Source organism: Xyrauchen texanus, chromosome 16, assembly GCF_025860055.1.
Source record: "Xyrauchen texanus isolate HMW12.3.18 chromosome 16, RBS_HiC_50CHRs, whole genome shotgun sequence".
Taxonomy (NCBI): Eukaryota; Metazoa; Chordata; class Actinopteri; order Cypriniformes; family Catostomidae; genus Xyrauchen; species Xyrauchen texanus.
Window position 1 is genome coordinate 26,391,580 of NC_068291.1, and position 24,408 is coordinate 26,415,987.

Genomic DNA, 24,408 nt, shown 5'->3' on the forward strand with positions numbered 1-24,408 from the left:
TTTTGGGTGAATATTCCTTTAATGAAGATGCTCCCAAAGGGGAGGTTCTGACATGCAGTAATTATCTAACTTCTGGGGACAAATTTGTCCTCAAATTATAGCGAAGTAATTAAACCCCCCCCTCCCAAACCACACACACTCACATGTATTATTCATATTTTTGTTTCTTATTATTTGTGGAGGTATTTAATATTATTTGTATGTGCGGTTAATATTATCTGTTTTTCTGTCTGTGTGTGTCTCTAATGTTTTTTGTGTGCAAGATGGAGGAGCTGATGAAGGAAGTGGCACGTCTCAGGGAAGAGCTGAAAAATAAAGATAAAATCATCACTCGGCTCACGCATCAACAACAATCTGTGAGCCATCAGCAGTCCAAACACATTCACATTCACACTCACTTTGACGATTTTGTAGCAATTGAAAATACATAATACATGTGCGGTTTAACAGAGCCTGCAGCATCTGTTTGTGATATTTTAACCAATGCGAACTTGTCTGCCTGAATTTAGTCTTGTGTAACCAGTCCTTAGACGAAATGTCCACATTGCATTTTATTCCGACCAAGAACTGCCCATTTAGACTGAAGAAAAACCATTTGACTACCATGTTAACTGACCAACAACAGGTCATATTGTTTATATACAGTTCTGCTTGTGGATATCACTGAATATCTTTTAATGACTTATATGACACTAACCTGGCAAACTTGTAAAATTCATTAAGCATTTCATCCTCATAAATGTGTGTTGTATCAACCAAGTATCTTGTAAAAACCTGTAAAGAAGAAAAAAACTTGCCAAGTCAGCCAGTTAGATTAGAGCTTGCCAGATCAAAAAAGTGCTTTTCAGATTTGTGTGCCACATGTATTAGATGGTCAGTGAATGAACTGTTGGTGGTCCCTTTCTGAGGCTGAGACTATCATAAATGAGACAGTACCTCTATTACTATTCAAACAAACCAGTTTGTGCTACAGATATTAATGACACCTTAAATTGTGCAACTCATTAAGTAGAGGTGCAATTATTTTCCTAAGCTATCAGATTTCCACCTGGCTGACGATAAAACCTGTGAAAAATCTCATGGACTTGCATTGAAGGAGAGACCCGAGCCATATATAGGGACCAGAAAATCCTAGTGACTTTGGAGTGGGCTGTTTTCACATTGGCCATAAACAACTTTCCAAAATACCCTAAAAACCTTGCATCACCATATCAACCACACAGTAACTCTAACACTCTTTCTCTCTCTCAGCCGGTGAGATGTCATTGTCAACAGCAGAAGTTGGGGGTCAAAGGTGAGAGAAGAACACATCATGATAAATCCTCTCAGACGGTGTGGCGGCCGCCCCATCATCACCATGCTGTGAGTCCTTTCTCTTTATCTGGCTAGCAGCATGCATGTCAAAATGATCGCATCAGTATGACACCATAAAGTCACCCAAAATGTCATTGTAGTGAGTATATGTTTGTGTTTCTGATGAGCTGTCTCCCTCTCTCTCATTTTCTGTTTCCCCTGCAACTCTTAAAGCGTTTAGAGGTGGCTAGTTGTTTACAAAAGAAAGAAGCAAATGTGTTGTCAGGGCTGACAAATCAGACACCACATTCCTTCTGTTCTTTTCCTTTCCTCCATTCTCAGTTGCTTTTGTTTTTCATGGTGAAATAGCACCGGTCTCACGGGACAACCTAAGCTGAGACTCGTTTGCTGAGGTGCCGATTTGGCCAATTTGCTGCTGCTAGTGGAAAACGGGCATCTACTACAAAGTACAGAATGATTGTCATCTCCTATTTAAGTGAAGTAGCACAGCACCCACCTAGGTGATTTAGCTTTCAGAGCCGCAGCCTGGGCTGTTCACGGGGGACGTGTTCTTATCGAAGACCGGCACACAATCACTAAAGCTAACAGCACACAGCGAAAGACCAGAGTCAAGAGAGATTAGAGGGAAGAGAGATGAAAGGAGGTACGAGAGATGGATGAGGAGAATTTGAAATTGGAAATGAGGGAGAAAGGGAAATGGAGTTGTTGGGGACAGAGGAAAACAAGGTTCACACTGATATTGTACGTATGGTAGAGAAATTTTTGTATAAACTGCAGAACATTTTTACTAAAGCTTTTTAAGTGACTGTTCAAAGTTAAACTTTGCTTAATGTTCTCATTAAATGAAGAGTTATTACTGATTATTATTAGTAATGTCATCAAAGCAGCAAACAAAAAGGAATTTGTGGTATGTTTAATTTTTGTTTAATGTGTTGTGGGTTTATCTATCTTTAAAAATGCTGAAATATCTATAACGTGATTTATGCAAATGGGTTGTTCATGGTCCAACATCATTTATAAAGGTCCAGGAATGTTGTCATGGGATCATCATTCCTCTAACCCAATCATTAGGGCTTGGTAAAAATATAGATTTTTTAAGTAATTATGATTTTTATTTGAATGTTCACAATTCACAAAAAAGAGATTATACTCTCTTTATTAGCTGATTATTCTTAAAATCCCAAGATCAATCTTTTAATTTTGCCTAAAATTACTTCAGTTTTACTCACCCTCATGCCATCCCAGATGAGTATGAGTTTTTTTCTACTTTTGAATACAAACAAAGATTTTTGAAAAATATTTCTGCTCTTTAGGTCCATACAATGCAAGTGAATGGTGACCAGACCTTTCAAGCTCCAGAAATCACATAAAGGCTGCATAAAAGTAATCTAAAAGACTCACAGTGGTTTAATATACAGTATGTCTTCTGAAAAGATGCAATAACTTTGGGCGAGAAACAGATTCATATTCAAATCCTTTTTTACTATAAATATCCACTGTCAATTTCAGAATGTGAAAGTGGAGACTTATTGTAAAAAAAAAAAAAAAAAAATTAAATATTGATCTGTTTCCCACCCACACCTATTATATCACTTCTAAAGATATGGATTTAACCACTAGAGTCATGTGAATTACCTTTGTGCTTAAAAGGTCTGGTCACCATTCACTTGCATTGTATGGACCTAAAGAGCTGAAATATTCTCCTAAAAATCTTTGAATTCTGCAGAAAAAAGAAAGTCATACAGATCTGGGATGGGATGAGGGTGAATGGATTATGAGATAGTTCACCCAAAAATAAAAATTATCCCTTTAAATAAATAGCAATCGAACGGCTTCTAATACCAAGTTAGAAGGTTCCCTGTATAATTTACAGCGTTAACTGCTTTAATATGTAAGCAGAATGGACATTATAACTGAAATAGACCCAAATAAATCTGTATCAAAATCTCTATCGAAATGAGAGCTTGTGAATCTTTTGCATCAAAATTGGAAATCTCTGTTGATGCCAGACCACATCAATCATAGGCCTCTTTCCCAAATACTAAACCATAAAATCAGAGGGCAGTGAAATCAATAGTATTCCAGGCCTTAACCCAATCCTTAAAGCTAACACTGAACCTACCCCTGAAATCACATGTTGAGTTCAATATCTGAAATGGACTGTCTCATGTTCATTTTAAGGATTATATGAACATGCTACCCCACACATTTTGTTTGATAAAGGTATACAAATCTGATTTTCTCGAGCATGAGACTTGCCTCAGAGTTAAATGTGTAACCCCTAAAGAACATAGATAGCAATATAGAACAATATATCACAGGACTGCAATACCACTCTTTCTCTCCTGGCTATAGATTAACATTACGATTTGTTTTATTGGCCTTATCTCAGAAAGTTCCCTAAGGTGCACCTAAATTATATTTAATCATTAAACGATAAGGTTTGTATGTTTATGAGCATTATGGGTGAGGGTCAGTAAGTTTTGGATGGGAAAGGTACATAGAGTATCTCAAAAAGGTGAGTACACCCCTCACATTTTTGTAAATATTTGATTATATCTTTTCATGTGACAAGAAATTACTCTTTGCTACAATGTAAAGTAGTGAGTGTACAGTTTGTTTAACAGTGTAAATTTGCTGTCCCCTTAAAATAACTCAACACACAGCCATTCATGTCTAACCCGCTGGCAACAAATGTGAGTACACCCCTAAGTGAAAATGTCCAAATTGGGCCCAATTAGCCATTTTACCTCCCCAGTGTCATGTGACTCGTTAGTTTTGCAAGGTCTCAGGTGTGAATGGGGAGCAGGTGTGTTACATTTGGTGTCATTGCTCTCACACTCCCTCATACTGGTCACTGGAAGTTCAACATGGCACCTCATGGCAAAGAACTCTCTGAGGAGCTGAAAAAAAGAATTGTTGCTCTACATAAAGATGGCCTAGGCTATAAGAAGATTGCCAAGACCTTGACACTGAGCTGCAGCACGGTGGCCAAGACCATACAGCAGTTTAACAGGACAGGTTCCAGTCAGAACAGGCCTCGCCATGGTCCACCAAAGAAGTTGAGTGCTCGTGCTCAGCGTCATATCCAGAGGTTGTCTTTGGGATAGACGTATGAGTGCCACCAGCATTGCTGCAGAGGTTGAAGGGGTGGGGGATCAGCCTGTCAGTGGTCAGACCATACGCTGCACACTGCATCAAATTGGTCTGCATGGCTGTCGTCCCAGAAGGAAGCCACTTCTAAAGATGATGCACAAGAAAGCCCGCAAACAGTTTGCTGAAGACAAGCAGACTAAGAACATGGATTACTGATAAACTTATTTGGTTCAGATGGTGTCAAGCATGTGTGGCGGAAACCAGGTGAAGAGTACAAAGACAAGTGTGTCTTGCCTACAGTCAAGCATGGTGGTGGTAGTGTCATGGTCTGGGGCTGCATGAGTGCTGCCGGCACTGGGGAGCTACAGTTCATTGAGGGAACTATGAATGCCAACATGTACTGTGACATACTGAAGCAGAGCATGATCCTCTCCCTTCGAATACTGGTCAAATTTACACTGTTATACAAAATGTACACTCACTACTTTACATTGTAGCAAAGTGTAATTTCTTCAGTGTTGTCACATAAAAAATATAATCAAATATTTACAAAAATGTGAGGGGTGTACTCACTTTCGTGAGATACTGTATATACTACTTAAAAACACCATGTTGATAGCCCTGTTTGCCTTATCATTGATAAATTTCACCAGTATATGTAAATGCACTTTGCATGGGTAGTTTACACACAAGGTGAAGTGTCATCTGTAAGATACATCACACTGTGCATTTGCTAGGAATGTTGTGTGCACAGGGCATTAATAGCATGCCATTGTGTATTTGGAGTAGTTTTGTGTTTAGTTCTCTTGCATGCTTGCATCCATGTTGATGGATCTTCGCTGATATTTAAATCTGACATTTGTTCTCTGAGCAGAGGATATGTGTGTGTGTGATGTGCTTGCAAACAAGTCTTTCCTTCTAAACTGTGTGTTTGTTTAGGTTTCCTGAGATTTCTTTTTCTGCACCTGTGTGTGTGTATGTGGGCTGTGTGTCATATGTGTGTGCATGTGTCATGGTTTCTCTGTGTGTGTGTGTGTTGCAGGCTGTACCCACTCCTCCTCTCCTCTCTCCCTGGCAGTGCCAGTACCAGGCTGCACCTCGTGCAGGCATGCCTCAACGCCGACAAAGTGAGTCATTAACCCCTGACCTCTGACCCTGTTACCTTGGCAAAATGCTCTGCTTTTTCTCTGCATCTCTCTCTCTATCTTTCACTGTTTCTGCTTCTTCTACCAGTCTCTTTGAAATGCTACTGTAGCTCTGTTCTCATAGGACATCATAGGCACACTCTTAAAGTGATGGCTGTTTCAAAAGGTATTTGCTGCTTCTTGAGGCTACATTTTATGGCAGCATCATAAGGCTGTCAACAGGCCTTAGAAATTATGAATTATTAAGTTATAATCATATTTTGAATTATATTTGGATTTTAAAGATATTTCAGTTAGGAGAAAAAAGCTACAAGAATTGAAGGACTAATTAATTGGAGTTAACAAAAACGGTAATTCTCTCATTATTTACTTACTCTTAGGCTGTCTCAAACTTGTTTGACATTATTTATTTTATGGAACACAAACACATTTTTATTAACTTTTTGGATGGATATATGATTTGTTTATATCCATGCAATGCAAGTCAATGGGATCCAGCTCTTTTTATGCTCCAAAAAGGACATAAGGATGAGTCAATGATGAGAGAATTATAATTTTTGGGTGGAGTCTTCCTATAAATTATCACCAGATGTTTAAATTGACACTGTCTGCTAAATCCACAAGCAACGGTTAAATATAAACCTAAGCACATTGTTATACTGTTTATATGATGTCTGGCTGTTGAAAAAAGTGCATTCCAGTTCAAACCAATGAGCATAGAATCAAAAGATTTAGCTAGTTCATATTCTCAAATATATAAATGAGAAATGAAGCACTTTAGTATACATTTCTGTTACTGGTGGTACTATGTATGGTAGTAATATTCTCAGATTCTCTTATCACCTGTATTTATATCGATTGCGAGTTGAGTCTCCTGTGCACTTGCGAGAGGAATGCTGTTAACGTGGTGCACAGAGTTGCTGCCTATATAGAGCATTCCACATCAGTCACTTCTTAGGCTCCATTCCATTTCAGGATGTTGCCATAGAAGACAGCTGCCTATGTAGGCAGGAGGCAGCTAAATGGGTTTCGGAACAGACCTATTGTCTCCTTATAGGCTTCTAAACATGTAAACAATATACAGTTACATCAGGGAGTGAGTCAGCACTGAGTAAGTAGGATATCAGTTATGTCTAATGAGAGAGTGTAAAAGAGAGGGGGGGGGGGGGATTTTATGTGGGAGTGAGAGAGAGATTGAAAAGTCCAGGGTGGGTATGAAGGGTTAGACAGAAAGTAAGCAGTTCCCTGCTGGAAAAGCTTTGAAGTGTCTGTCGGGTCTAGGTGGGTCACTGAATCCATTACTCTGTGTGAGGGTTTTGTGTGTGGACATATCGTGCTGTGAGGCCTGTCTTTAGGTATGTTTTGTTCAGGGAGTTTGGGTAAACATCTCAGTGCACAAGAGCGGTCAGTCAAAGAGCCAACACGCGTTGTTGAATCAGTGTAAACACATGCAGCTGTAATGGATTGTGTGTGTGTGTGTGTGTGTGTGTGTGAGGGAGAGAGATATATTTATTATTTTAGAGAGTAACAATTCTTCAGTAGAACAAGAAGAACTGTTTTAAGATTTGCATGTGTGTATGTATGTATGTATGTGTGTGTGTGTGTGTGTGTGTGTGTGTATATATATATATATATATATATTAGGGCTGGGACAACGCGTTGCCGTCATCGATGACGTCGACGCAAAAAATACGTCGACGCAAAATATGCGCGTCGATTCGTCGGACCCAAAACAAAGATGGCGGCGCAGGCGAGTAGTAGCAACACGAGTGGCTCCTCAGACTATCAGAAGTGCAAGGCGGCATGCATTCGTTCCTCTAAAGTATGGGAATTCTTTAATTTAAAAGGAATCAATTCCGTGATATGTCGTCTTTGCAAAATGGAGACGGCCTTCCATTCTAGCACCACGGCAATGCACCAGCATCTGAAGAGGCGCCACCCGGGAGCAGCTGCAGATGACAGAGCACCGTAAGTTTTTTTTCAACTCCCCACTTTGCACTCGATGTTGGAGTAGGCTATAATACGTTGTCGACACCTAAAGTTTTCGCTTATAGCTATTAATAATGCGCTTATAGCTATGAATGTCTTGAAAAATACATAGAGGACACTAACAACGCGCTGACAGACAGGACCAAGCAGGTAGCATTTAATAAAGTCTCAACTTTCAAATTTGGTCATTCAAAGAAAATTAAACCATAAATAGGCCTACTATTTTGTGGCTCTTTAATGTGTCGTGACAGATTGCCTCAGTTAAGGCTGCTCGTAAACCGATCATCTTTTCCTTGGTTAATTTATAGCATCAAATAGGCTAAACATGAATGTTAGCCTACATCAGAAGGACTGTTGTTTTAACCGCAGAAAGATGTCAGTACGGTAGCCTACAATCCATTATTCAAATTCAAATCCACCGACGTTAATCTTCTCTCTCCTAACTACTTTGTCGGACAAAAATGGCGTATTATGATTGATTGATCAGATCGCCAGTCAATCAAACTCCCGGCAAATGTTTTTTTTTTAAACATTTTATATATCCCCACCCCTGATGAAACCGGTATTACCGGTGTTGTCACAAGTCGATTAATCGAATCGAAATCGAATCGGACTGAAAAAATGAATCGTTAGATTAATCAATGCATCGAAAAAATAAATCGCTAGATTAATTGTTTAAAAAATAATCGTTTATCCCAGCCCTATATATATATATATATATATATATATATATATATATATATATATATATATATATATATATATATATATATATACACTCACCTAAAGGATTATTAGGAACACCATACTAATACTGTGTTTTACCCCTTTCGCCTTCAGAACTGCCTTAATTCTACGTGGCATTGATTCAACAAGGTGCTGAAAGCATTCTTTAGAAATGTTGGCCCATATTGATAGGATAGCATCTTGCAGTTGATGGAGATTTGTGGGATGCACATCCAGGGCACGAGCTCCTGTTCCACCACATCCCAAAGATGCTCTATTGGGTTGAGATCTGGTGACTGTGGGGGCCATTTTAATACAGTGAACTCATTGTCATGTTCAAGAAACCAATTTGAAATGATTCGAGCTTTGTGACATGGTGCATTATCCTGCTGGAAGTAGCCATCAGAGGATGGGTACATGGTGGCCATAAAGGGATGGACATGGTCAGAAACAATGCTCAGGTAGGCCGTGGCATTTAAACGATGCCCAATTGGCACTAAGGGGCCTAAAGTGTGCCAAGAAAACATCCCCCACACCATTACACCACCGCCACCAGCCTGCACAGTGGTAACAAGGCATGATGGATCCATGTTCTCATTCTGTTTACGCCAAATTCTGACTCTACCATCTGAATGTCTCAACAGAAATCGAGACTCATCAGACCAGGCAACATTTTTCCAGTCTTCAACTGTCCAATTTTGGTGAGCTCTTGCAAATTGTAGCCTCTTTTTCCTATTTGTAGTGGAGATGAGTGGTACCCTGTGGGGTCTTCTGCTGTTGTAGCCCATCCGCCTCAAGGTTGTGCATGTTGTGGCTTCACAAATGCTTTGCTGCATACCTCGGTTGTAACGAGTGGTTATTTCAGGCAAAGTTGCTCTTCTATCAGCTTGAATCAGTCGGCCCATTCTCCTCTGACCTCTAGCATCAACAAGGCATTTTCAGCCCACAGGACTGCCACATACTGGATGTTTTTCCTTTTCACACCATTCTTTGTAAACCCTAGAAATGGTTGTGCGTGAAAATCCCAGTAACTGAGCAGATTGTGAAATACTCAGACCGGCCCGTCTGGCACCAACAACCATGCCACGCTCAAAATTGCTTAAAGGGGTCATGACATGGGTTTTTTTATTGTATTATTATGTTCCCTTAGGTGCAATTATAGTATTAATATATTTTTTTTTAAGAAAAACTTTTAAAATCTAGTGATTTATGACCTTTTCCCACCCTGTTTCTCATCCTCTGATTCAAACAGTCTGTTTTGGGGGCGTTTTCCATTTAAGACTTCAGTGTTAACGCCCACTGTTATGATTGGCTAACGTCAGTGCCTATGTATCAATTATTGACGCCTCCAGCCAGAACAATATGCAAGTAAACTAAGTAAAAACACTGTGATTATTCATAATGAATGAAATTGCGCTTTATAAAGTAGTTTAAAGTTTAAAATAGATTACTTACAGTTTGCGTCGTCGTTGTTCCCAGAATAGTCGGCACGGACTTATCTTTGAGCAACAGTTTTCTGGCAAAGCCAGCATCATATTGAGATTTGTTCTCAAAACAGTCATCCTTAAAATGTACAGAACAAACGCTTAAGTTAACACTTGCTGTGACTGGGACGTCCGCAAAAAATAAACTGCATCCATTTTTCCCTGACGTCTGGATCTTTCGGCAGCTTATTCAGAGGTTTTGTTTGACCACAGCCAGGAACAGCACATCTGTGTGGCATCGTAATTTTTTCTGTTCACAAGTAGTCTCTGTCAGAGCTCGCTGTCCATCGACTGAACACTTGTGAGGCGCACGGCGATACGAAATGATCGTAGTTCTTTTGCGCTTAAAGCGTAGTTATCTTGCGCTGGAGGCGGTCATATGCAAACGCTGTTACGTCACTTCTAACCGACACGTCACTTCTAACCATGAATCCAGAACGAGCTGTATTTTGAGCTTGATTAAATAAATGATTCGTTTAGAATGGGGAGGACGTCTTAAAATATTAAACTTGCAGGACGTTTTAATGATACAAAGACCTCTTATATACCAAAAGATCAAGGCAAATTTGGTTTCTCATGTCATGACCCCTTTAAATCACCTTTCTTTCCCATTCTGACATTCAGTTGGGAGTTCAGGAGATTGTCTTGATCAGGACCACACTCCTAAATGCATTGAAGCAACTGCCATGTGATTGGTTGATTAGATAATTGCATTAATGAGAAATTGAACAGGTGTTCCTAATCATCCTTTAGGTGAGTGTATATATATTCGGTCTTCTATTTAGCACAGATATTCTGTGTGAATACAGACTGTAAATTACACTATCAAACTGCAAAAAATTGTAGTTGTATTTACCTTAGTCTTTTGGCAGTCTTTATGGTTTGGTTTTCACTAGGGTAATTCTCATGAAACCTGTCAAGAAATTGACTTGCTACTTTTTACTCCAAAATCAAATAAGAAGTTATATTTTGGATATGGAAAGCGTATTTTTAGGGTCATTTAGATTTTTTACATTGTGACATTATTTTCATGAGCTCTGCACATTTTATCCCTATCATTACCACAATGCTAAAAAAGGTGGTCATCGTGATTTTCTCATTACCACGATGTGAAAAAAATATTTTCTTGACCAACACAACAAAAGTATCGTTTTAAAGCTTAGAAGCTGTACTTTACAATGCACGCAGGCATTGTGACCAAAACTGAACAAGTGCTTTAAAATTGGCAGACAAATCAGAAGTGCTCCATTTGTATAATTTATTTATTATGTTTTGCAGTGCACATAATGTTGTAATCGGTAAAACATCAAACTAATCAAAAAGCCATATGTCGTTGGAAAGCTCTCAAAGAGTAGCATACAAAAATATTGTGAGTAATAGCCGACTACTTCTTTGAAATACATGTTACTTGTAAACAAGTGTTGCTTTTATGCCGCGTTTTCACTTATATCTTTGCGAAAAATAAACAGAACATCAAATATCCCAAACAATTACTTAATTTAGAGGAGGCTATAATCATTGTAAAAAGCATAATCGGATGCATAGATCATTAGATAACACAAAGCACAATGTCCACACAGCATGTAACGTGGCTAAAAACTATGGCGTACGAATTGCGACAAATGTGGTTAATGGTAATACAATAATTGATAATGGTAAATAATTTAATGATTATCAATTAATCAAACACTTAACAGTTACATCTGTTAATCATCAAATAATGATTATCAGTTATCTTAAGTATAACCATTACCCTCAAGTTTTTCCCTTTAGATAATCATTCACTCACGCTTAACCATCAAGCCATTGTCCCGTCTCTATTTTAATCAACCACTGAATTATCACTCGTTGTATTATCACCTTGTGGCTATACAAATTAGATGGTCATACTTCAGTGAGGCACATTCAATTTCATTGGTTTGTTGGCTGTTGCATGCTACAATAAAAATTATTGTGAAATGTAAGAATGATGGGAGCAAACACTGAACAAACAACCGAGATTAATACATGAATGCATTTTTACACACTTGGAGGAGTTCGTTCCAGTTAATTTTCTGCTTCTCGCCGCAGCTGCACCATTGAGTTGGAATCCATGTCCTTTTTCCAAGCACACTGAATTTAAATACTTTGGAGGGATTCATGCTCTCACATGTTTTCAAGACTTATAAGACCTGCAGGGTATTCCAGAAAGCAGGTTAAATTACTTACCCGGGTAAATTTATTCAGAGTAAGTGGATAATCACAACTTTCAGTTCCAACAACTGAGGTAACTTTCAGGGTATGTTAGTAGCCATAGCAACTTATTCTCTGAACATAACCTGCTCTGGAGTAGATTATGTTCCAGAGTTAGTTTATTTCAGGTAGACGTCAGAAAGTTTCAGAGGTTGTCAACTTGTTGACAGACTTGTTCATTGTACTCCCTTTATTATCTAGAAATATAAATGAGACATGCTGTCATTTAGAGTAACCTACAGTGACCTCCTTTAGCTGGTGGTCAAGTGATTCAATGAAAAGATGCTCAGCCTCCTCTACTCCATTAGAAGCTGTATATTGTCCTCTAAATTACATGTTTAATCTGCCTTTCAATATGGAACTTTTACTGTTTCCTTTACAACTAGGAAGTGATGAGTTACTTTTCTCTAATATTGAGATCATGAACATCTATGATGTATAATCAGACACATGATCTTCAGTTAAAACAACATAATTTAATTCAGTACCAAGTTGTTGAAGGTAGATGGGGCCTCTACATGAGAATGCACAGCCATTACCTTTTAGGGGACAAGACAACAAACAAGTTTTATTGCCACACCAAATAAGAAAAGGACATAACGGTCACATAACTCTGTGGGCCTCCCATCATTCTCCACCTCTGTTACAGCAGATTTCATCTTCTGAATAATCATGTGTGTCCTACTGATAATCATTACATTCAATCTATGAAAAATTATGACAAGTTTGGTAGATCCTACAAATGAAAAAGTGTCCATTAATACAATGACATCATCAGCAACTGTGGGAAATTAAAGGTATAGTCATAACGGTTGACATTAATGTAGGTGAGAGAGGTCTAATATTAATGTTTAATTAATGTACAGTAAATCTTCATAATTGTATTAATTTATAATTAATGCAATGATTCAGTATATTTTCTGTCAAACAAACTCTCAGTCCTAAACCGATGCAGCTTCTATCGCTATTAAAATTGAAGATGAAGTAATGCTCGTTTGCAGTCATTAAAACTTCATATTTTACATCACTGACATATGGTGCGCCTTTTCTTCTTGGCGTCTGTTTCCTTGGTGACTTGAGAGTTCTGCGATCTGCTGAGAATGTCTTTCTGAGTTCACCGTGAACGCGCACTAACACTGAGTTTCAAACTCATGGTTGTGTGAACTAACCCTGCGCAGGTGTTCTGGAACCAACATACCACGAGTAAGCAAGAGTTCAGGGTTTATGTCACAGCAAGTTAACCTTGCTTTCTGGAATACTCCTCAGGCTTGTGTTGTTAAATTTACTAGTACTTCGGTACCAAGTCGGTACTAAAATAAAAAAGATGTAACAATACCAATGATTCTACAGTACAGATAGTACCGAGCACTGACTTAATTTGTACACGCACACTGTTTTAATGACACACGACTGCTTTCAAATGCTCACACACTTATTTGAGCATGTGCTCTGTTACTCCTTTTACAATGAAATGCATAACTAATGAAATTCAGATCTTTATATGTCCTAGTGTGATTATTAAACCACAAAATGCTGAATGAACCACAAAAATCTTAGTCTGTATGAGCTGCATGAGCTTTAAATAAATGTGTGAAGTAGACCACTCATACATTGGAAACTCCAGAGACTATGAGAATCATTTGCGTTGTATGAGAGATGGCAGAGCACTAATCCACTCTGAAGCATTATTTTTATTTAATTTATATAATTAAATCACAGCATTTGCAATTAACACTAGAACTACCACGGCGGTCATTTCGTTTTTACATTTTGCAATGTAATAACTTTGTTGAAATAAAACCCATATAACCATAGGACCATGACTTTTCTTAAATGTGTGTATATTTTATTCTAACATTGTTATTTTACAAAAATTTCAAAACAAAAAAAAAAAGAGTTCTGAGTATTTCTACATGAATGGCCATAACGGTCATTTTGACCGCACGCATTTCAGCGTTTGCTACGTAAAAGAACAAAGGGCACTGTTCACCACGGAGGTGCAGAGAAGTGACAATGCAACGCTCACAGTCTATCAGTGCAAAAGAAGGAAAACACTGTCCACACAGCTGTTGCCATCACAAGTGGCCAAAAGTCTAAACCAGAAACAGTCACATACTGCAACAGAACCAAGTTCGGAGTAGATGTGCAAGATCAAATGGCAAGGAAATACTATGTGAAAGCACCCACATGTAGATGGCCATGGGTGTTTTATAATATCCTTGACCTGGCTGCGATAAATGCTTCCGTCAAGTTCAAGAAATGTACAAATGAGAGAATGTCACGGAGGAACTTCATAATGCGACTGGCAAATGAACTTTGCTACGGCCATATGAGAGCAAAAGCACACAGATGATGGTGCGAGGACCCAGGTATTCAACCATTTGAATTTTACAGCATAATATTTTCATTATAGTTTTACAGCATGATATTTTTGCTCACTGTAAAACAAATATTGCTTTCTAAATCAGTTCGTTTTCACACATTTTAGCGAATGTTCATATTCTTTATTAACTGTTTTGGCCATTTTGGGTTAGGCCTATATGTGTTTCATACATGTCTAAGGTTTTTACTATGCATTGAAATACACATTGGGGATGTTTATTTTACAAAGAAAATAATAGAATATAAATAATCAGGTTCTGTGGTTGTCAGTGAACTAATACATTTTCACATTCATTAAAATTTAAATTTCGTGTCCTGGTGTTTATTATTAATATAACAGATTCATTTATTCATGGATTTTGATTCCGATTCGTGTTGTCCAAACGTTTCCAATAACTCCAGAGCATTGTCCAAAATTCACAACATGTTTTTATCTAACGAAATATTCTGCCTCAATCCATGTTTGTTGGCGTTTAGACTTTCAAAAACATTTTCACTGTGGTGAAAAAACTTGCTGGACACAAAGCGAGTGTCATGAACACCGGTGAAGCCGCCTCCTCCTCCTCGAGCCTCCGGAGATCGCATTCACCCGAGTACTGATCTCGTAGTCTACATTTCCCTCTAGCCCACACACCTAGGTCTGATTACTCACCCAGCTGTTTCTCGTTACCTCACCCTATTTAACCGTGTCTGTTTGTTCCTTCCATGCGAAGTCTTGTTTAGCCCCGGCGATATTTCCAAGCAACTTTAGAAACCTCTCTAGTTTATCCGTGTACCGACCTAGCGTTTCCCAGAACCTGTTTGTTAGCTTCCAGCCCAGTTACTCTAGCCTGTTTACCTACCACGACTGTTTGCCGCCTGCCCCGACCTCTAGCCTGTTCTTGGCTCCCGCGCCCGCACCCACGGCTCCTCAAGCTAGCCAAGCGACAGCAGCCGACCCACTCCTCCACGCCGCTGCCAGCCCGCGACACGCCCTTCCGGAAAAATTCGACGGCACGCCCTCGAAGTGCAAAGGCTTCATAATGCAGTGCTCCATCTTCCTCGCGCAGCAACCGGTGCTGTACCCGACTGATGAGAGCAAGATTCTCTTCGTCAGCTCCGTGCTGACGGGCCGCGCTCTCGACTGGGCGACCGCGGTCTGGACCAACCAGGGCTTCACTCAATTTTCCTTTGACTCTTTTATGCAGAGCCTGATCGACGTCTTCGATCACCCCGAATGCGGCAAGAGCACTGGTGAGCAGCTCCTGGCACTCCGCCAGGGAAATCGCACAGCGGCAGACTACACTCTCACCTTCCGCACCCTCGCCACGCAAACCGGCTGGCTTGAATGCACCCTCAAACTCCTCTTCCGTCAGGGGCTGAGCGCGGATCTGCAATCTGAGCTGGCGTGTCGCGATGAGGGGGTCTCTTTGGACCAGTTCATCTCGCTGGCGATCCGCGTCGACAACCTCATCTGTTTCCGACGACCAGCTAGGTGGCTCCCGCAGCCCACTCCGGCACCCCAGCGCCAAGCAGCCCCGGAACCCATGCAGTTACACCGCACCCACCTCACTCCGGAGGAGAGAGAACGCCGCCTCACCAAGAAGGACGGCTCCCTCCGCCCGTGCATCGATTACTGTGGCCTCAATGACGTCACCGTAAAATTCAGGTACCCCTTGCCTCTCGTACCCGCGGCTCTGGAACAACTAAGGAGCGTGAAGATTTACACCAAGCTGGACCTACGTTCCGCCTATAACCTGGTGCGCATTCGGGAGGGGGACGAGTGGAAGACCGCCTTTTCCACCACCTGCGGCCATTACGAATATCTGGTGATGCCGTTCGGATTATCCAACAGCCCCTCGGTGTTCCAGTCCTTCGTCAATGATGTGTTCAGAGACCTGCTCTACCGTTGTCTGATTGTTTACATCAACGACATTTTGATTTACTCTAACTCTCTTGAGGAACACATCGCTCACGTCCGAACCGCCCTCAAGCGCTTGATCCAGCACCAGTTGTACGCCAAGGCCGAGAAGTGTGAGTTCCACCTGAAGTCGGTAGCCTTCCTGGGGTACGTCATCAGCCTAGAAGGGGTGGCCATGGATGACCGCAAGGTGCGAGCCATCCTGGAATGGCCTCAGCCCGCCACGGTGAAGGAGCTCCAACGCTTCCTGGGGTTCGTGAATTTCTACCTCCGGTTCATCCGTAACTTCAGCACAGTTGCCTCTCCTCTCACCGCCATGCTGAAGAAAGGTAGAACCAAACTCCACTGGCCAGCCAACGCTCTCCAGGCCTTTGCCCAACTCAAGGAGCGTTTCACTTCTGTACCCATCTTGCATCACCCCAATCCAGACCTCCCCTTCGTGGTAGAGGTGGACGCCTCGAACACCGGAATTGGAGCCATACTCTCCCAGAGCCAAGGTAACCCACCCAAGCTGTTTCCCTGTGCCTACTACTCCCGCAAACTCTCCCCTGCTGAGCAAAATTATGACGTCGGCAACCGGGAGCTCCTGGCCATGAAAGCTGCCCTGGAGGAGTGGCGTCACTGGCTGGAGGGGGCCAGGCACCCATTCCAGGTCTTGACGGACCACCGCAACCTTGAATACCTCCGCTCTGCCAAGAGGCTCAACCCCAGACAGGCCCGATGTGCCCTGTTCTTCACCCGCTTTGATTTCAACATTTCCTACCTCCCTGGGTCCAAGAACACCAAGGCCGAATCCCTCTCACGTCAACACGAGACCACCGTCCAAAACCCTACTGCCGAACCAGTTGTCTCGCCCACGCTCTTCCTAGCCCCCGTCCAGTGGGACCTCATGTCAGACATCTCCCAGGCCCAAGTCTTAGTCCCACCTCCTCCTGATTGCCCTACCGATCAGTCCTTTGAACCCCCCAGCCTCCGGGAGAGGGCACTCCGCTGGGTGCATGACTTCTCAAGCTCCGGCCATCCCGGAATCTCAGCTACCACCCGTCTCCTGAGTAACCGCTTCTGGTGGGGGACCCTACCCGAGGACACTGCTGACTTCGTTAAAATATGCCCTGCCTGCAACCTAGTGAAGTCCCCAAAACAACCACTGGCCGGACTGCTGCAACCTCTCCCTATACCACAGCGTCCCTGGTCACATATCGCCATGGACTTCATGACCGACCTACCCAACTCCCAGGGGCACTCCACCATTCTCACTGTCATAGACCGGTTCTCCAAGGCTTGCCGCCTGTTACCCCTGCCCAAGCTACCCACAGCCCTCGAAACCGCCGAGCACTTGTTCCAGTACGTGTTCCGCTTCTACGGACTGCCAGAAGAGATCGTCTCGGACCGGGGGACCCAGTTCACCTCCAGGGTCTGGAAGGCCTTCTGCCGTCTCCTAAACGTCAACCTCAGCCTCACCTCAGGGTACCACCCCCAGTCCAATGGGCAGACGGAGAGACTGAACCAAGAAATTATCAGGTTCTTGCGCATGTACTGCCACCACAACCAGTCGGATTGGAGTAGATTCCTCCCATGGGCCGAATACGCCCAGATCTCCTTACTCAAGCCATCCACCAAACTGACTCCCTTCCAATGCATCCTGGGGTACCAGCCCCCTCTTTTCCCTTGGTCCGGTGAACCCTCGGAGGTCCCCGCCGTGAACGACTGGCTGCAGCGCAGTGAGGCAGTATGGGACCAGACCCACGTCCACTTACAGCGGGCCGTGGACTGCGCCAAGTTGCAAGCAGACCGTCGCCACTGTCCCGGCCCCGATTACACCCCGGGCCAATGGGTTTGGCTCTCCATCCGAGACCTCCGCCTGCCTTGCAGAAAGCTCAGCCCTAGGTATGTGGGCCCCTTTAAAATCCTTAGAAAGATTAACCCTGTTTCTTTCCATCTTGAGCTCCCCACTAATTACCGTATCTCTCCCTCTTTTCATGTCTCCCTGCTGAAACCGGCCGATGACCCGGGGGCCGAAGAGGAGGCGACTCTCAGACCCACTCCCCTGATCGTGGGCAGCGAGGAAGCCTTCCTGGTGCGAAGGCTGCTTGACTCCAGGCGCCACTGGGGTCAGATGCAGTACCTTGTTGACTGGGAGGGGTACGGCCTGGAAGAGAGGTCCTGGTCAGCACCAACGACATCATCGACCCTAATCTCATCACCGAGTTCCATCGGACCAACCCGGAGAAACCGGCCCCTCAACCTCGGGGAAGACCTCGGCGCGGGTCGCATCTTCGCGTCAGGAGCTGCTCACAGGAGGGGGGCTCTGTCACGAACACCGGTGAAGGCGCCTCCTCCTCGAGGCTCCGGAGATCGCATTCACCCGAGTACTGATCTCGTAGTCTACATTTCCCTCTAGCCCACACACCTAGGTCTGATTACTTGCCCAGCTGTTTCTCGTTACCTCACCCTATTTAACCGTGTCTGTTTGTTCCTTCCTTGCGAAGTCTTGTTTAGCAACTTTAGAAACCTCTCTAGTTTATCCGTGTACCAACCTAGCGTTTCCCAGACCCTGTTTGTTAGCTTCCTGCCCAGTTACTCTAGCCTGTTTACCTACCACGACTGTTTGCCGCCTGCCCCGACCTCTCGCCTGTACGACCTGAGTTTGCTGTTTGAATAAAGCCGCATATGGATCCCAACCAACCTGAGTCTTCATTACAGCGAGGCACGCACCTTCCGGGGCAGTCTAGCTGCTAATATATATATATATATATATATATATATATATATATATATATATATATATATATATGTATATATATATATGTATATCTAGCACTATTATATATTATTATATACTGTTATATATTACAAAAAATATCGTATTGTGTAGGCCTATCTGCGTTCGCTTGGCGCTCCGTGCTCCATTTAATCCATATTATTAAATGTTATTCAAATTGAGGATTTTGTTCGCTGATTTTTTTTATTTATTTTAGGGTGATAATGTCATAAAATATGACGACAGATATTAGAAACTTCATTCTAAAACCTCAGTAGGAGCTTTGAATGTAAATATGACATGAAAAAAAAAGACATTTGGTGCAGTCTAGTATGAACAGTCAGAACGACCGCTATGGCCATTCTAGTAGTTATAGAATTCCAGTAGTTCTAGTGTCAAACGATCGCACTGGACCTTGTAGAGAACTGTTTTTTTAGAAGTTAAACTTCTGTCAAAAATACACGTCAAAATAAAAGTACGATTCGTAATAAAAGACTGAAATTGAATTACGATTCGTAATAAAAGACTGAAATTGAATTACTATTCATAATAAAAGACTGAAATTGAATAAATGACAACAGAAATATATTATAACTGTAGAGTAAAATGTAATCCTCACTGTAGAAATATTAACAATAATTCTTATTGTTATAATTATAAATAATTAATAATGATTGTAACAATAATACAAATTAAGCAATATATCATAAGGAAGAGTCCTTTTGTACTGAAAAATTTGTAAAAAATTAAATGGTATGCTGATTAGTAATTATCCTATTTTTTACTTGTTATAGGTTTTTAAAAATGTAAGAATTTTTTTTTATTAGACACCATTTTGATAATGAAATGAAATTACATTTTAAAACATGTAATTCTGGAAAAACAATAAAAAAAAAAAGTAGGAAAAAAGAATTTCGGGAAAAAATGAAACTGATTTCAGCAGGGGAAGTGTTAGAAACACTAAGTAAACATGCATACATTTTCATTTATTATCTACATTCAATTGTAACTTTAGGCTAAAGGAGCGTGTTCAATAGCACATTATCATATTCGCACATTTTTTCTATCGGAATTGGTATCGAGAACCGTGAAATTTCACTGGTATCAGTACCGACTTCTACTGACATTTTGGTACCTTGACAACAAATCTAATCAAGCTTTCTTCTTATTCATAGCAACCAATGAAATGGAATGTGCCACACTTAAGTATGGCCATCTAATTTGTATAGCCACAAGGTGATAATACAACATGTGATAATTCAGTGGTTGATTAAAATAGAGCAATTTTTTTGGCTACGAGTCTCAGAATTTATCATAATCTATATCACCAAAAAAATTTAAAAGTTTTGATTTTCTCTTTGCAAAATTGTATTTAATATTTTATATATTGATCATAAGAGGGTTTATGACAGTCACCCATAACAGTGCAGTGTTCTATTCAAAATTTTGTTAGAATAGAACTTTGATGAAGTGTGTGCCTGCGTGCGTGTGTGCGCGTGTGTGTTCATGTGCGTGCATGTGAGCATGCTTGAGGATTTATGTTGTAAGCATTGTAGTTCAGGTATAGGTGATGTCAGACTGTGTATGCCTCAATAGACTTGACTCTCTCTTGGCCTTTCCTCTCTCTTTCTCCTCACGCTTGTCCTCTCATATTTACTGGTGCATCCTTTCTATCTTTGCTTCCTCTTCTCCTGTTCCTCACTTTCAATCCATTGTCTCTCTCTTTCCTCTTACTATTTCCTGATTGAATGACCATGTATTCTGTGTTGTTTTTCCCCCTCTGCTTATCCTATAATGCCCATTGAAAAGGGGTGGAGCAACTTTTACAGTACTTCCGTGACACAGCGTGGTACAGTAACAGCTACTCAGAGCTTCACCATTTGCATGGTCATGTCATGTCATGTGTGTGACCAATGCATGTTTGCTTTGATGCATCTCTGCATGTCAGGAATGAGAGTCTGATTTTTGTTTTATAAACCCCATGAAATCAGAATTGGAGTTTTGTTGCCTTATGTCCATGTGTGTTATCTTTAAGGTTGTCTATATGCCTAAATGTTGACAAAGTGTACTTTTAGCAAGATATGCACTTTTGAACATTTGCAGTCTTTTCTATTAAAATGGATAAAAAATGTTGATGACTCATCATGCACTACATAGATTTTTGTCCAATCAAATGTTCTCTAGAATGAGAACATCACAGCCATGAGCTCTGTATTGATGGAGGGAAGCTTATTGGCTGTTTTAAAAAGTGGATGAGCCCTTCTATATGTCCTGCCCAAATGTCCTGTTTCAACAGGAAATTAGTCGACACAGGAAAGAAAACCGTGCTCGTCAAGTCACTTTGCAGGGTCTTTAAAGCATTGATTCAATTCTCACACGCACACACAAAAACAAAATAAACACTGCTGGCATGTCTTTTTTCTCTCTTTGCCAATTTTATACCCAAACCACCTGTTTTGCATCCAATTGTTTCTTATGCTGTGGGTATGTTACATCTGTCTTTGCTGATTCTGATGGAGCTTCAGTGTTTACTGGTGCATTCAGAGGGAAATTCCTACTTCTCTCAGCCCACTCCCAGAGACTTTATACAAACAATCATCAGTCTCCATATTTGGACCGGGGTTGAAACATTAAACACACACATACTTTACATACACTGATCAGCCACAACATTCAAATCACTGACAGGTGAAGTGAATATAATTTATTATCTCGTCCAGAGATATCCCACCCCTCGTATTGAGTATATCCCACCCCTTGCTTCTGTCAAGGGGTGGGATATATTAGGCAGCAGGTGAACAGTCAGTTCTTTTAATGTGTTCGAAGCAGGAAAAATGGGCAAGCGTAAGGATCTGAGTGACTTTGACACAGGCCAAATTGTGATGGCTAGATGACTGGGTCAGAGCATCTCCAAAACGGCAGGTCTTGTGGGGTGTTCTTGGTATGCAGTGATTAGTACCTACCAAAATTGGTCCAAAGAAGGACAACCGGTGAACCGGTAACAGGTTCATGGGCACCCAAGGCTTATTGATGAGCGTGTGGGAGCAAAGGCTAGCCTGCCTTGTCCGATCCCACAGAAGAGCTATTGTAGCACAAACTTCTGAAAAACGTAATGCTGGTCATGATAGAAAGGTGTCAGAACACACAGTGAATCACAGCTTGCTGCATATGGGGCTGCGTAGCCGCAGACCAATCAGAGTGCTCATGCTGACTCCTGTCCACTGCCGAAAGCGCTTACAATGGGCACGTGAGCATCAGAACAGGGCAATGGAGCAATGGAGGAAGGTGGCTTGCTCTGAAGAATCACATTTTCTTTTAGATCATGTAGATGGCTGGGTGTGTGTGCATCATTTGCCTGAGGAAGAGATGTCTGCAGGATGCACTATGAGAAGAAGGCAGGCCGGCGGAGGCAGTGTGATGCTCTAGGCAATGTTCTACTGGGAAACCATGGGTCCTGGCAATAATGTGGATGTTACGTCAACACGTACCACTTACCTAAAGATTGTTGAATACCACGTACACCCCTTCTTGGCAATGCTATTCCCTGATGGCAGTGGCCTTTTTCAGCAGGATAATGTGCCATGCCACACTGCAAAAATTGTTCAGGAATGGTTTGAGGAACATGACAAAGATTTCAAGGTTTCCAAATTCCCCATATCTCAATCTGCATGGCCAACAATTCAGATCCGTGGAGGCCCCACCTCGCAACTTACAGGACATAAATGATCTGATGCTAATGTCTTTGTGCCAGATACCACAGGACACCTTCAGAGGTCATGTGGTGTCCATGCCTCGACGGGTCAGTGCTGTTTTGGCGGCATGAGAGGGATCTACACGAAATTAGGCAGGTGTTTTTATTGTTGTGGCTGATCGGTGTATATGCAGGAAATTAGACACAGTGCAAATTTCCTTGGTCCTGTGACAGCACAAGGAGATGCTTAAGAGTTTTAAAGCTTTAGAAGACCATTAAAATAAAATGATCCGATAACTCCACAGGCATTTATAATATTACCTCTTCTACAAACCAAGGATATTAAAAACTCATTTATTATCTAAATGGCCTTATTTAATCATGCAAACCTAAAAGAATGACAAGTGACTGAATTAGAGAATTTATTTCAACTTTTTCTTTGGTAATATTTAGCAAAATTGTTATGAAGGTTATCTTGCCCCTTCTCTCCATTGCTTTTGGCATTTTACTAACTAAAATCAGGCTCTTTTTTTAATAGAGTCATAATATCTAAATGAATGGAGTGTAAATCTGTAGTACTCACTGCATTGGCAATATTTTATTAATATCCATCAGATATTTATAATGAAACAGTTTAAGGCCTACTTGTAACCTCTGGCAAAAGTTTTGACTCAAACCTCAAATACAGAGCAGCAGCCAACAGCTCACGGTTTGTTTTGCTCATGAAAATTTACTTTGATTTATTTTCTGTTTTATTTAGTTTTTCTTCTTCTTTTTCTTTTGTTGTTGTTGTTATTGTTTATAAATGCTGGATGTGGAGGTGTGATGATTTCTCAATTGAAGAAAAAAGTAAAAAGCTGATTGGATGAGCCACATTTGACTTCAGGATAGCCTACATACACACTTATGTATTTGGACATAAAAAAAATTCTGTATTAATTCTGTAAAAGCAAATTAGCATGTTGTTTGGCAACCCTAAAAACCCTACAGGTAGAATAATGAGCTGCATTGTTTAAGAGCACCATTTAAACATGGTAAATCCACTAACTCAAAAATCTGTTATTTGGTTTAGCAGGAGCAGTTCTCTTTCTCAAACTGGTGGCACTCTGATCCCACTTAAAGGAATATTCCGGTTTCAGTTAACCTCAGTCAACAGCCTTTGTGGCATATTGTTGATTACTACAAAAAAATACTTGGACTCATTCATCCCTTTCTTTAAGAAAAGTGGCAGTTACAGTGAGGCAGTTACAATGGAAGTGAATGGGGCCAATTATTGGAGCATTTGAAGGTGGAAATTTGAAGCTTATTAAAATGTATTATCTACCGATAATCTTTTTTTTTTTTTTCAGTCATTTTATGGTTTGTTGACATTACGTATTCATGGCAACAGAGGTGTAAAAATAGCTATAACTTTACACAGAAAAGGTTGGTAAGGGATTTTATCACACTAAAGTCATGTTAACATGCATATTGTTTATGTCTTCTGGCTATACTTTTGAAATGGTTAGAATTTTAAAAGTCTACGGATTGGCCCCATTCACATCTATTGTAAGTGTCTGACTGGAACCCATATTTGTACTTTTTCTAAAGAAAGTAGAGGAAAGTCACAAATAATTTTTGTGGTAATCAATAGTATGCCACAAATGTTGTCAGTTGTGCTTAACTTGATTTGAACTGTGAATATTCCT

The 24,408-nt window shown here is 41.0% G+C and overlaps 1 protein-coding gene across 3 annotated transcripts in view; it reads left to right on the forward strand.

Annotated features, from left to right (window-relative positions):
• Positions 1 to 24,408, forward strand: part of ccser2a (coiled-coil serine-rich protein 2a) — a 78,642-nt gene that overhangs the window by 48,421 nt on the left and 5,813 nt on the right. The window contains exons 9-11 of one of the 3 annotated variants that reach the window (XM_052145384.1): positions 264 to 356; positions 1,252 to 1,362; positions 5,453 to 5,537. In XM_052145384.1, the coding sequence (XP_052001344.1) occupies positions 264 to 356; positions 1,252 to 1,362; positions 5,453 to 5,537 (289 nt within the window). Of the gene's footprint in view, positions 1 to 263; positions 357 to 1,251; positions 1,363 to 5,452; positions 5,538 to 14,854; positions 18,683 to 24,408 lie in introns of those variants that run through there. The other 2 variants (XM_052145383.1, XM_052145382.1) reach the window with 2 other exon arrangements.